Source organism: Strigops habroptila, chromosome Z, assembly GCF_004027225.2.
Source record: "Strigops habroptila isolate Jane chromosome Z, bStrHab1.2.pri, whole genome shotgun sequence".
NCBI lineage: Eukaryota > Metazoa > Chordata > Aves > Psittaciformes > Psittacidae > Strigops > Strigops habroptila.
The window spans coordinates 6,435,013-6,448,929 of NC_044302.2; the positions used below are offsets into that span (position 1 = coordinate 6,435,013).

At 45.7% G+C, this 13,917-nt stretch overlaps 1 protein-coding gene across 1 annotated transcript; it reads right to left on the bottom strand.

Moving 5' to 3' along the window:
- Positions 1–901: 901 nt before the first annotated feature.
- On the bottom strand, positions 902–2,184 carry LOC115619686 (protein phosphatase 1 regulatory subunit 3E-like). Its single transcript, XM_030512377.1, has one exon. It carries the CDS (start codon positions 1,924–1,926, stop codon positions 964–966), a length of 963 nt encoding a protein of 320 aa, XP_030368237.1. The 5' UTR covers positions 1,927–2,184; the 3' UTR covers positions 902–963.
- Between the last annotated feature and the right edge of the window lie 11,733 nt (positions 2,185–13,917).

Sequence of the window (13,917 nt, forward strand, 5' to 3'; positions counted from 1 at the left end):
CTGACCTGAGCACAAACAGCTTCATGGAACTGATCTTACTGAAACAAACAGATCCCGACAAACCTTTACAACAACATACCACTTGAATTTTAAAACAGAACGCTTGCTTTTCAAAATCCCCCAGTGTGTTGCGTTTCAATTAGTGTGTGAAGTTATTTTTGCTTCCTAAATACGTTTCAACACATGAAACAGGGTTCAAAATAAGAAAAAAAGTAAAAATATAGTTAACCCCATCAATCATTTTTACAGCATGATGTAACACAGCTAGACCTGGGGGCATCTGTACTTTTGTCTCTTTGGGTTCAAAACCTCAATCTGACCCTTAACCCTGCCCTATCAGGCCCTTAACCCCGCAGCAATTAGCACGGGTGGGTCAGGGAGGCTCTGAACACGGATCCAGCCCCTCGCCGGAGCCGGGCTTTGCTTAAGCAGGATTAGGGAAGGAGGGCGGCCGGGCGATGCCCTCCGACACTGCCCTGCGCGTTACCACAGCCTGACCCTGCTGAGGGGGCCGCAGCCGGCACCGGGAGCCTGTGTCTGCACCCGCGTATCCTGGTACTGACCAGGGAATCCTGCCAATGCCCTGCGGCCCTCCCTGCCCTCCCTCCCCGCTCTGGAGGGAGACGCGGTGCACCAGGAGACCGAGGTGGAAACCGACTCCCGTCCAGTGCCGCTGCGGCAGCCCGGAGGGCATCCCCTCGGGTATCCATCCCCTCGGCATCGCTGGCGGAATAGAGGATATGAATTATCCGTCTGTAAACAGAATTCAGGAAGGTATCTCCCAGCGACTTACAGGGAAGCGGCTGGAAGCAGGGTCTGCGCTGGGCCGCAGACCCCGGGCGGGCAGGGAGCCGGCCGGGCCGGAGACGCGCTGAGCGCTCCCGGGAGGGGAACCCGCCGTGCCTGGGCCCCCCCGCGGGACCGGCCCGCCGGCCCCCCGGGGCTGCGCGCTCCCTCCGCACCTCAGATGAAGTGGATCCAGGCGGAGCTGTCGGGGTCCTGCGGCGGGCCGGTGGCGGGAGGGCCGCGCTGCCGGCCCCGCAGCCGGTAGTTCTTGCCCTCGTTGTTGTCCCAGTACTCGGAGCCCGCGACGCGGTAGCGGACAGCGAACTCCAGAGAGGCCTCGGTGGCGGCGGCGGCAGCGCCCAGGGGCAGGAGGAAGGTGAAGCGGTCGGTGATGCCGTCCGCCGGACCGGGTGCCTGGTAGGCAGCGGGCACCTCGGCGCAGCTGGCCCAGCTGTTGAGCGTGTAGCGCACCGACACGGCCTTCTCGTAGGCCAGGTTGAGGACGCGCACCGCGCCGCGCAGCCCCGCCGGCTCGGCCCGCACCCACTCCAGCCTCACCTTGTGCTGCCGCACCCGCTCCGCGAAGCCGGGGCTGGCGCCGGGCTGCGGAGGGAAAAGCGGCTCTAGCAGCGGTGGCGGCGGCCCGAACAGCACCGGCTCCAAGTCGCCCAGCGCCGGCGGCTTCCTCGTCTTGAAGAGATCTGCGGTGCGCGGCGGCGGCGGGGCGGGCAGCGGCACCTGCGGCAGGTCGGCCTCGCAGAAGTGGCGCACGGAGGTGAGCTCCAGGCCGAGGGAATCGGCGAACCGCACCGTCTTGCGGCGGGACGGGCTCTGCTGCAGCGCCGGGCGCAGGCTGCGGTCGCCGGGCGTGGGCAACGACTTGGCGCGGCGGCGCTGCGTGGGGCTGGGCGGCACGGCGGGCAGCGCGGGCTCCCGGCCGCGGGGCGGCGGCGGCGGCTTCTCGTCCGCCGCTTCCCGCACCACGGGCGGGGGCGCGGCGTCGCCGTCGGGGCTGCAGCCCGCCCTGCACTGCTCGGCCAGGCTGCCATAGAGGCAGGCGCTGCAGCTGAAGTTGCGCGGCAGGTAGAGCCGGGGCGGCGGCGTGGGCACCGAGGTGTGCAGCGAGCCCGCCTTATCCATGGGGGAGCCGGCGGGAGTGGCGGCTGTGCCGGCGGCTGGCGCAGGACCCGGGGCCCACCGCCCGGCCAGGGCTCCTCCTCTCGAGCCGCGGCGTGCGGATGGCGAGGCGGTCTAGCGCCCGGGCCGCGGGCTCTGCCTCTCGCCTGGACCCGGGGTCAGCGGGATGCCCTCGGCGTTGCCCCCGTCGCGGCCGGCCCCGGGAGCTGCCGGCGGGTGCATGTGTCCACGGGAGGCGGCGGGACCGCGGCGCTCCGGCGGCTGCCGCTGCTGACGTGCCGGGGTCAGGCAGCGAAATACGCCCCGAGTCATCCTTCTTCCTCCCCCATCGCGCCGCTCTCCTCACCCGCCCCTCTGCCCGCCTCGGCGTCGTCCTCGCCACCTTCCCTAATTGCACCCCGCCGGCGGCCGGCCCCTCTCTCCCAGCGGCTCTCCCTGCCCGCTCTCCCCAATACCGCGGCTACACCGTCCCCCTCCTCCTCCTCCTCGCTGCGTTCTGGGTCTTTCCTCGAGGAACTCATACAGAAAGAGGAGGCGGGAGGGATTCCCCCGTGGAAGCATTAAAATTCATCACGGCGCTCTCGCTCGTCCGATCCGTTACAGAAATAGCCGCTGAAGGAGGACGCCGAGCTCGGCTCTGGAAGGTTACATGGGCCGGTAGGAAAGGGCTGGCTTGTAAGCTGGACCTCGCAGTGTACATTTAAAGGAAGAAATCCAGCTAATCTGCTGTAATGCGTTTACAGTACATCTGCTGAATAAAATACGCCTGCCGCAGCCCTGCTATAGATTTACATCTGCAGTTGAAGCGGCTGCAGCCTAAACACGGAGGGTGGTTCTGCACCAGAACCGCCTCTGCTCTTTTCAAAAGAGTATTTGATAATTGCCGAACGATATTCAAGTGAATTAAAGCTTAATGAAAAGCAGACTCTCATGCAGCCAGTTCAAGGAGCTAAACCACTATTTTAGTAAGCCGCTTCATTCCAGACTTCCCGTAATCTGGTACTCATTTTTAATTAGTAAATTGCATTAAAAACAATGATCCTACCATCCTGCCAGAGACTGAGCCTGACCCGTGTTGACGTCTGATTCTGATTTAGCTTCTGGGCAGGAGCTTTTACACCTTCATCATTTTATCTGCAGCACTTGGTGTTCCTTTGAAAGTCTCAGCAGAGGAAATGCGGTTGATGAGATTAAGAATGGAACAAGTAAACCAAATATGTCCCAACAGGGACCAGGAGTTAAAGAAGAAAAGTCACCAGAACACAAGGAAAAGTCACCAGAACACAAGGAAAAGCTCCCTACTGGCTCATATGAGAACTATCAGCTTCAGTTCCCTTATTAATAAGTAGAAAATAATTGCTAGGTTATTGCCGCTGGGTTTGAAATCTTTTTAATGACAGATGGTTCCTAAGCAGGGAACGAAAAATGATGCCCCGCAGTGATAAACTTGACATCATTACACTTCCCAGCGATTTGCCATGTCATTGTCTTACATTCATGGGATAATCATAGGTTTTGAAAAATCGGAGAGGAATGACATAAAGAATTACATCTGAATTTATTAGCCCAGGATCTTAAAATTGTCTCACTTGTCTTTCAATACACACTACAGGAAAGATTCGTTAGGCTTCTTTCCTGTGCTTCCCTCTCAGAAATGAGTATTTCAGGAAAATAACATGAGCTTTTGTCTACTCACACCGATCTGGGGGAGAAAAAGAACAAACCCAGAGAATTGTTCAAACAGGCTTTAAGACTATATAATTTTGAGTTATTTTTCAGTAATTTCCACCTGTCATAATGAAAATTTTCTTAGGAATGAACACTTGGTTTTGCTGATGCTAATTTCACTTTAAAACCAGCAAATGGTAAGAAAATGCGAAGTTTTTGCATTTTTAAACTGTTGTGAAACTACCAGAACTAACAAGCTAAATCAGCTTAAACCTGATTACACATTCAGTCAGTTTTGAATATGTGCACACGAGGAATACGAATTTGGAGTAGTTTAACTTCTGTTATAGTTACACTTTACACAATTGGGGTGCCTTAGCAAAGGTCGACTTCTCTTCTGGTAATTTCAGTTGCCCAACTTCTCCTTAGCATAAACTTGTGTAATACTCTTGCATTTCATCTCTTTCAGGCCTTCTCTTTTCTCTCAAAACCTGGGTAATATTTCATGGAACAAAAAAGAAAAAGCAGCTCCTTTGTTCACTAGTGATTGTAGGTGATGTAGCTCACGTAACCGAGTTGAAAATACAGATTCCCCAAAGTTAGTTACCCAAAGAATGGAACAAAAAATTGAGAAAATCCTGTGGTAAGTAAAACTAAACCCACCAACACAATAAGCTTTGGACTAGTCAGGTCAAGGCAACGTGAAATGCAGATGAACACCCATATAAACCAATTGACTTGATGAGAAGACAGAAATTTCAGTTAAGTTCAGCTCTTGTCATCTTCAGGTAAAAGCTGATGGTTCTTTAGCATTGTAAGAGATTGAGAATACTGTATGGGCATGTGGATAGTGGAGAAAGGGGTAGAAAGAGACTTGATACAAACGCATGCCCACTGTACATAACTCCACAGGCAATCCTTGTGGAGTAGAGTGGCAGAAAGCCACTTACAGGCTTTTAAATGATCAGAATGAAATGGTGCTTAAACCATCAAAACATCAATTCACCAGCTAATCATGATGGTGCTCAAAATTTCACCTGCAATTTCCCCCTGACACCTCAAGTTCTGGCACACACAAGGGCACCTCAGCCTTGTCTCCATGGAGCACTGTCCCCATGTAAACTCCACCAGAATCCATAGCAAAAACATTTCTTTTTTTTTTCTCTTGATCTGAATATTCCCAACTTGTCTCACTGAATCTACAAGTGGGAGGTATGCTGCTGCTTTCTTTTACTCTCTTGCTTACTTGCCAAGGATAAAGCTGTGGAAATTCTTACCCACATCTTCCACTAATGAGGGTGTCTTTATTACTAGGCTGGTTTTCTGCCTCTGATGAATTTAAGATAGACATGGTAAATTAAAGTTTCTAGCACTGAAATTTAACAAACACACACACACAGACATTCCCTCAAATAGCCTGCAGCCTTGTGCATTCTTCTGTGATGTGGAAGCTGTGGTATGAGTTCAAAACGGGAAGCATCAGACACCATTTGTAAAAGGAAGTTCTTTTGGTTTTGCCTGCTGTAAATATTTGTACACAGCAAATGTTTAAACCCTTAGAAGCAAGGAAGGAGTACCACACATACAGAAATTACAGCTTAATATATGCAGCAGTAGGCATCCATCCACACCACACCACACCCCCCACCAGCTTAATTTAGTTCACAAAATTTGGAACATGTAAGTTTAAAAGTTTAATCCATCTGTTCATTTACAGTGCTCTACTAAGATCATTATCCAAGATTCTTTTCTAAAGAATACTGTAAATACCCAAGCTGACAAAGAAATTGTTACTACTGACCTAGCTAGCCCCTTTAAAGAAACACGTATTGTCTTTTCACTGGGAAGTATTTTTATGACAAGATAATTTTGAGGGCGCCAGCAGGAATAGAGCAGTGGTAATGTAAATTCTAGAGCTGTACAGTGTTGCCACGTTACAGGGTAAGAAAAGCAGGAGGTCTTACATCACAATTAGTGTCAACAGACATCGGAACTGGCACTTGGGAATTGTTTTCATTCCTACAGATTCCTCTCCCGTTGCAGATTTAAATAGCATGGTCATAGGATAAAAGTTTGTCGTAATAACATTGTCCTAACAACATTTTGTTGACCGGTCTCTGCATCTTCCAGCTGACATCAAGAATTTTAGAGACAGCCTCTTGTTCTGCCTATGTGCCACCAAGTGACCCTGACATTTCTGCTGTGCCAAACTGCATTTAAAGCCCGTCTGATACCTGAGAATTTCCAGCTAGTTGAACAGAGTTGTTTGGTCCTCTCTTTTGTTAAGATTTAAATGATTCACAAAGGCAAAAACAATGCAGGCAATGAACTGGGAGCTTTCTTCTGCTGCATTTATCAATTGTCTTGACTCCAGGTGATCTAGAAGAAAGCAGATGCTGGTGCTGGGGAGCATTAGGCAGAACGACAATGGAACCATTAATAGGGAGGCTTGTCTGAGTGCTGGGGTTTATCCAAAGTGGCCACTGTCACATGTCCACTTTAACTTTCCAGAACAGGTTTATTTTTAGTAATGAGAATTGTAGGAAGATAAAATGGATGTAAAGGCGAAGTGCATTACCATTATGTCAGCTCTCGACATGCAGTTGTGGCTCAGTACACAAATTGGAAAGGTCAGCTCCTACTCTCATTTGTACCCGCACAGCTCTTCCAAAGCTGATGAACTATGAAGGTGTCACACTAGAGTTTCACCCGAGAGTTTAATAATCCTATATGACTACATGAATCTGACAATGGTATTTACACTGACAGTTCATAAGCCTTGCGTGAGACACTTGTTCTGCATGCTTATACTTTAAAATACCTTCCCACAACGTTTCACATTAATGATTAACTCAGACTTCATTTATTTCCCCAGGAAAATGTCTTAGTCACATCTGAGAGAAGTGCCAGATTAGGAGTAGGTAATATGCCTGAGGCATGCACAAAAAAAATTAAGTATTCTGTTAAAGAACAATGGTATTGATCTTCTCTACCAAATATTATCTTCACCTAACCAGGATGTGCAGTCTCTATTATGATGAAAGTTGTGTGATTCACAGAGTTCTATCAAGGACATTTGATGTCAAAGATGAGCGAATAATTTCCAAAGGGCTGCAAGTTCTGCTAAACAAAGATGTGACATTTGGGAAAGTGCTTTGTGGTTGGGTTTTGGCTTGTGGGTTTTTGTTTTGTTGTAAATATAGTGAAGAAACAACATTAACAAGAAAATAGAACTGTAAGAGTTTATCCCAGTTCATGACCTTGTGAATCTGCCTTACTGTATGAGGAAGCTCACACAATTTTATTAGTTAAGCATTAACCATCTCTGTTGACTCTAAGTGATTGGCTTAAGACTTCTGGAGAGACCATAAGCTAAAAAAAGCCCTAATTAAGACTACAATGGAAAAGAAAAAAGAACAACCAAACAGATGTATCTCATTATGTGAAAAAAATTACAAAGAGAATGTAAGTATTTTTCTCATATAAGTAGTTCTGCTGTCTTTAAAAGGAAGGAATATTTTTAACAAGGATTAAGCAACGGAGACTCTTTCAGTTCTAGAACTTTTAAGAGATTTTCATGCAAATATCTGAGCAAATGCACCTCAGGATATCCCCAAACCCCATCTTCTGGTAAGAGCGCTTGTGACTCAGTCTTCATGCCATGTTGTAAAATACCCTCAGGACTTCCTAGCAACTGCAGATGACCTCAGTAGTGCTAGCTAATGATTTTAGGCATGAAAATATGCTCATTGTATGCCTGATTTTAATTTTTTATTTTCATATTTAAAGATCTACTGGTCAGGCAGTGATTCACCGTGATTATTTAGATTCCTTATATTGTAAGATAATTTTCTCTCCTATTTTATTTGTTCTGCAGTTTCCTCCCAGTTTTTCTTTCCCTTTTCCCCCATTTGGTCATTTCACATCCATGTTTCTCATACGCATTACTCTCTTCCTAGTCACATTTTAAACCTCTGTACAAGCTCTCTCCTTCCTTCCTTCTGCCCTTTCCAGCACTATTCCCAGTTTTGCCCCCACAAGCCTCCCGGTTCTGCCATTTCTCCCACTTGCCATTCCCAAACGCCTTCAGAGTCCCTACCGGCCACCTCAGCCTACCGGCTGGATACGAGGCTTTGCCACTTTCACTACAGGGCCCCCGGGATAGTGAATGCGAGCTCGGGAGGGCGCTGAGGAGCTGCCCCGCGGCGCCCCACTGCCCGGGCAGCTCCCCTGCGCCATGGCGGCGCTCTCCCCCGTCACAAGAGACCTCAGGGTGGACCCGCCCTTTCCTCACAGCCCGCCGCGTTGCCGAGGTAACGGCTGGGCGAGGAAGGGCGCCCCCCGGCGCCTCAGGCCGGGAACGGAGCAGCGCCGCCGGGCTTTAAATCACTTTATGGGCGTTCGGGGGCTGTCTGCATAGTCACTATTGCACCCTTGGCGAAGGAAAGATGTGAAGACAACCGCCTTCTGAGACACTGAAGGAGGGAGCAGTGCTCACCCGTCACAAATGCCCGCATCAGAGGGTTGGTGAACATGTTCTTTCTCGGGATAAAACTGAGGGACCACAAAGCACCTCAGGCCCTTCTTTCAGTTTAGGAGGTCTTTCACTATGCAAGGTTACAAAATAGGACTGGTGAGGACTTAGTTACTTGTTAGTTTTTACTCAGAAGAAAACACGAAGAGTGCGAGTGTTCAGTTACATCAGCAAAGACTATTCCTTCTACATTTTTCTTACAATGCGCTAGCTTGTCTTAGATTTAACACATTTCCCTATTACCAGGTGCAAGGCTAGGGTAGAACTGACCCACTTGCCTGCTTCCAGCTGCAAGAAATGCAAGGCAAATGAATCTGCCAACAGTTGCCATTTTGGTCAGACACATAGCAATCTCTTGACAACAGTATGGGTCAAGAAGCTGAAACTACAAGAAATCAAACAAAACCAAAAGGCGAGTTAAGTGCAGATGCCATAGCCGATACAGTTTCAGAAGAGGTTTTAACCCACTCTAGTAAGTCTGTTGCCCTACTACATATGGCATTAATATGGAAATACTTAACAAGTTACGCTGTTCAAACATTTCAAGGTGAAATGAAGAACCTGCCAGTAAAAATATTAATTAATAAAAATATACAGGTTTCATGTATATGCAACCTGGAAGATGAGAAAAACCTGAAGCTGTAAGGCATAAATAGATTAATGTGCTTAGTCCAAACAGCTCTTTGGCTTTAGGTCTTCACAAGTACTTCTACTTGTGAAAGGTGCCACTCCTGAGGATACTGCAAACCCTTCCTGGAAGAATATAAAAGCCATTATCTCTTAGAAGATGCTCACTGGTACTTCAGCTGAGATTACTTCCTGCAGTCAGGAGGCCAGAGCTACAGACAGAGGGTGAAAAAGAAGCTGACATCATGAATGATAAAGGGAAAGGACAAAAAATAGAAATTCATGAATTGTCGTTTACCACACACCATACAAAGGTCTCACTCCTGAGCAATTACACTGGCACTGCGCTCTTGCATCAAAGCATTGCAACTGCTTCTAATCCGATTGCTTTTAGAAAGAACAGCTGTCACGCCTGTATGCAGATACCACATAGAAACCAGTATATACAAAACAAAATACACAGAACATGGTGACATCCAGGGCTCTCACCAGTAATCCCAGGCAGTGTTCAAGGCCAGGCTGGACAGAGCCTTGGGCAACATGGAACTGGATGATCTTAAGGACCTTTCCAACCCAAACCGTTCCATGATTCTATGGTTCTGTGATGTCAGGAACAGGAATGCTGAGGTCAAGGGAGGAAATGAATAAAAAAAGCAGGAGGTTCCAGTGCTTTCTTCCTTAACAGTCAGTCATGCTGTGGGAGCTGCAGTGCTGTCTAGACAGACCTAACATTTCTGTATTGTAATTTCGTGCTTTTAAAAAAACTTGTTAGACTGTGAGGAAAAAAATAAATTTCCTTGTGATCATTGTGGATATTTGTAGACTTTGTAGATGCTGTTAATAGACTTCTAAGCTAACGAATGCTGATTACTTTCATGTATGTTTAGCTTCTTCCTGATAGATTCATTAGAGCTATAAATAGCTTATTCTGGGGTTGGAGCGTAGCCTCTTCATTTAGATTCTCTCTGAATGACTACAGTGGCCTAGCATGGTAGTTCGGCACTTGATGCTGCTGAGCACTGAACCAATGTGTAACTAACTTTAGGAACGTTCTTAAATCCATACCTACTCTGCAGGGCATTTAATAATATTCTTAACTTAAACAGTGCTAAATCCTGTTGAGCTTCACAAACATTTGCTCACATGCCTTGCTAATTTGGCACCCAAAAGAAACGGAAAATGACCTGGAAGGCAGACAGTGGTGGGACTGAGAGTTACCTACAATTACTTTTTTTCTTACTTGTAAGTAGATTCATTTTTCTAATCCTGTTAATGGTCTTTGCTTGTTTCTGTTTAATACGTATTCTGTGCATTCTGATATTGACTTAGTCTTGTTTCATTTCATCCTAAATGAGGGACTTTCTGACCAAGTTCTCTTTTGCTTTTGTGCTAAACAAAAAACCACAAAGCAAAATAGCAGCCCCACCATAGATACACAGGTAACTGCAATTCCATTCAGCATTCAGGACAGAGATTCACTGCAAGTTACCCTTCCCTCTTCCGGTGCTTTGATACAAATTTGGAATAGAGGAAGGTAATACCAGGGCAAGGCTCCCAATAGCAAATGGCTTCCATTTTTAAGGAGAGGGAGGAATTCAATGTCTTCTTAGATTTATTTTTTACTAATAAACATGCATAAACATAGTTTTTAGCTTTCTGGCATCAATTTGTTAATTGTGTTCATCTTCAGATATCTCAACATCAGAGCTAAAGAATTATCACCTTTAGAGGCATGATTTTAGTAAAACAGGCGATTTGTATTCTATGTCCCTAAAGAATTACATGGTTATTCTTCTAAAAAACAGAAGGATGACATGTCTTCATCTCTTCACCCAATACTCACAACATGACCTCTAGAGAACAATGCAGGAGCTGAGTGCTAGTGTTAAATAACCGTTCCAAGCAGTTTGCTTTGTCTCCTAATACAAATTTTCCTGGGAATTGCTTAGGGAAATCTGGAAATCTCGTAGAACACTGATTTGTACGGAAAGTATGTTACGATTCTTTAAGAAGGGTATCATTAAGTAGAGTGGCGTATGAGCTTGAGGTGCAGAGCATCAGGGTTGTCGCACTGGAGGTGGGAACAGGGCCACCGGTTTCCTGGCAGCAAACGTGACTTTCCAAGCGACGGTACCTCTGCTCCAGAGGCAGCTGTGCCACCTACTGAGCGGCGAACAAAGCAGCACCCACACCAGAAGCTGCACAGGGCTGCTCCCAGCATTGCCGTCTCCTGCATTCCCTCATTCCTCCTGAAGAGCAGAAGCCAAACGCTTCAAGTCTGAAAGAGCAGTAATTTTTGTACCTGTTTGGTATATTAATAAATATTAAAACGTTATAAAGACCTGTTGAAAAATAGGTCTATGGTGATCTATATGCATCTTTCACCTCTTTCAATACCCGGATATCTGAAAATCTCAGGCAATGACTATCTGGTGTAAAGCTCTGTCCTAGATATTAATTTCCAGGAAGCACAGGGTTTTTGTTGTGGTAACTTGTCCCAGCTGCTATTTCATTATGGTGCTACGGTTACACAAGTGCAGCGTCATTCTGACAGAACACACGCTCTAACACACACCATTTTCCTTCCCTCTTCATTCCCTTCCCCTAATGTATTTTCTAATCCTGTTTAGATATCAAATGCAAGCTCTGCAAAAGCAGCATCCTTCACAAACAGCCCCAGTATAAATACATCCACACATACTTGCTTCAGTCCCATTTTTCGCAAAATAGAAAATTCAAATATATAAGTATCTGTGAAGCAATTAACATTTTCCATAGCCCAGAAGGAGAGCAGATAGTCTCTCCCATTCAGACAACTGAAAATAGTGCTGCTTCAGTGATAAAACTAAAAACTAACTGCATTGCCAATTAACAGTAAAGCCAAACATATTTCTTATAATAATTACAAGTTACAGCCACTGCAGACAGGTCATAAATTCTTTAGCACTAAAGAAAAAGAATATTTAAAGTTGCAGGGAAAGATATAAACTTTATTTCCACATTTTCCAAGGTTTCATGCCAGGTAAGATCTTTGCTGAGGTTTCCCAAACTGTCAAATCAGTTGGTACAACCTGACACAAGATAATATTCTAACGACCACACTCGCAGATTATGGCTACAAGACCAGACCATAGAAGCTACCAACTAAAGGCCTAGAACATAAAGAAACGATAACACAGCACTTAAACCATTGTAAGCTTCATTAAGTGTCCTTGAACACACCGCATTCTGCTAGCACAGGAAACAGCAGCTTCTTGTTTACCTGCGAATTCTCTCAAGAATAAAGCCATTCCCGTTCAAGGAAAGGAAGTAAACTTCAGCGCTAGATCAGCTAGAAGTGCTTCCTGTATTCAGGGTGCCAAAACAAAACAAGCCAAAAGGGAATTGCTGACAACAATGTAAAAATACAATGACAGAACACCTGAAAGTTAAATCAACATTTTTCCCCTTTTGTCTCAGGTCCAAGCTTCCAAAGGACTGATTCCAGAGGCCTCCTTAACAAATCCTGGAGCCAGAAAGAAAAATCTATATCTCCAGTTCCATTGTTTTGACAGAAAACAATCAGCTTGTGAGCATGCAATTTCTTTAAGTGAAGGAAATTCAGGAACCAAACACAAAGCAGTCATGGACGCTTTCACTGCCAGCGGAAGAAATAAGTGTTTTCAACAACAGCAAACAAGAAAGTAGTTCAAAACTGCACGAGGCCTCCCTGGTCTCTGAGGAGCCATTTTCTTCTTAATCTGTTCTCGATCAAGAGTTAAAGCTTGTCCTGCCTTTTACACTGCCTGCCATTTCTGGAAGTTTCATGTGGACCAGTCTGTCACAGTATCTGACTTTTGCCCATGGGCCAGATCTGTTCTGAATAATGAAATGCCTGAAATAACAGCCTACACTAAGTGGAATCATCCCTATGATAGGAATAGGGCTGTTATTCCTAAAAGAACTGTCAGCATCTGATACGTTTGCCTCTCACATTTTCAAATGCTTTTTAAATTTTAATTAAACAGGAATTTAGTTGCTAGACACTTACGACATACTCCCCCCTGGAAATACCTTCCCTACTTTGCTGCCACTAGGGCTGAACACTGCCTTGTGCAATGCACCTCAGAGTACACCGGGACTGAAACCTGCAGCCCACTACATGTCAGAGAACGCTTCATTCATCACTGCAGCTGATGTAATGATACAGATGAACTTTTAGTTCACCTACTCTGAGTTATAGCTACAAGATATACAAGTAACAGTAGAAACTAGCATTTTAAATCCTCCAAATAACAGAAAATGGTGGGACCATTACTAAAGATGGGAACTGTACAGAAAGAAAAGGGACAAAGTATGATCTGTACTCCAAACCAACCTACTCTAGATTCCTAATATTCTAGTATTTTTTAAAATATTTGTAGTAGCAAAAATTATTTTCTCAGTTATATAAAATATATTGCAAAATAATATAAGCTGTTAAAAAGGATTGTAATTTTCTAGTGGGATACTTTGAAAACTACTCATAATGGAGCTGAATTTCTACTTGATGTTACTTATGACCGTAGAGATCTTGAAAACTACAGGAGTGGTGGAGGACAAGGTAGAGGAAGAATGCAAGTAATCTTTCTGTCTTGAGATCTGTTGAAGAAAGGCATCTATCTGTCAGTGAGCTGAAACTGAAGAGGAATTCCATTGTGCATACAAGGTAATTTAAGACTTAATTTTGCATTCACTGCCAAGAGGTTTGAGAGGGAACACGACTGCAGGCAGCCTGGATGCTGCTGCTCTGAAGAATCCAGCCCTACCTGTATGCATCAGATCCCACACAGAAGTCTATGCCGAGGTTCACCTACAGCAGAGAACCTCTCGAATCATTTGTTTCAGGTTTATGAAATGTAGCATCTTGATATTATGATTACATTTGTGTTGTGAGTTTGATCTTCCTAAGATTCATGAAGGATTACATGGGAAAACTTTAGCCACCTCTGGAGATGAAGGACTGACACTGTAATTTACAAAAATGTAATGTTTTAATTTACAAAATCTCTACCAATTCCAAAGACACCTAGCTTTCAAGACGTAAGATGTTAATGAGCAATGGGTGGTACTTACCAACAGGCACTGAATACCCCACCCAATGCCTCTGTGGGCAGATTACAGCCATTAAAACAGAAGCCAAAAAA

Bases quoted from the DNA above. Each gene is read 5' to 3' on its own strand.
- LOC115619686 (XM_030512377.1), bottom strand. From the start codon at position 1,926: ATGGATAAGGCGGGCTCGCTGCACACCTCGGTGCCCACGCCGCCGCCC.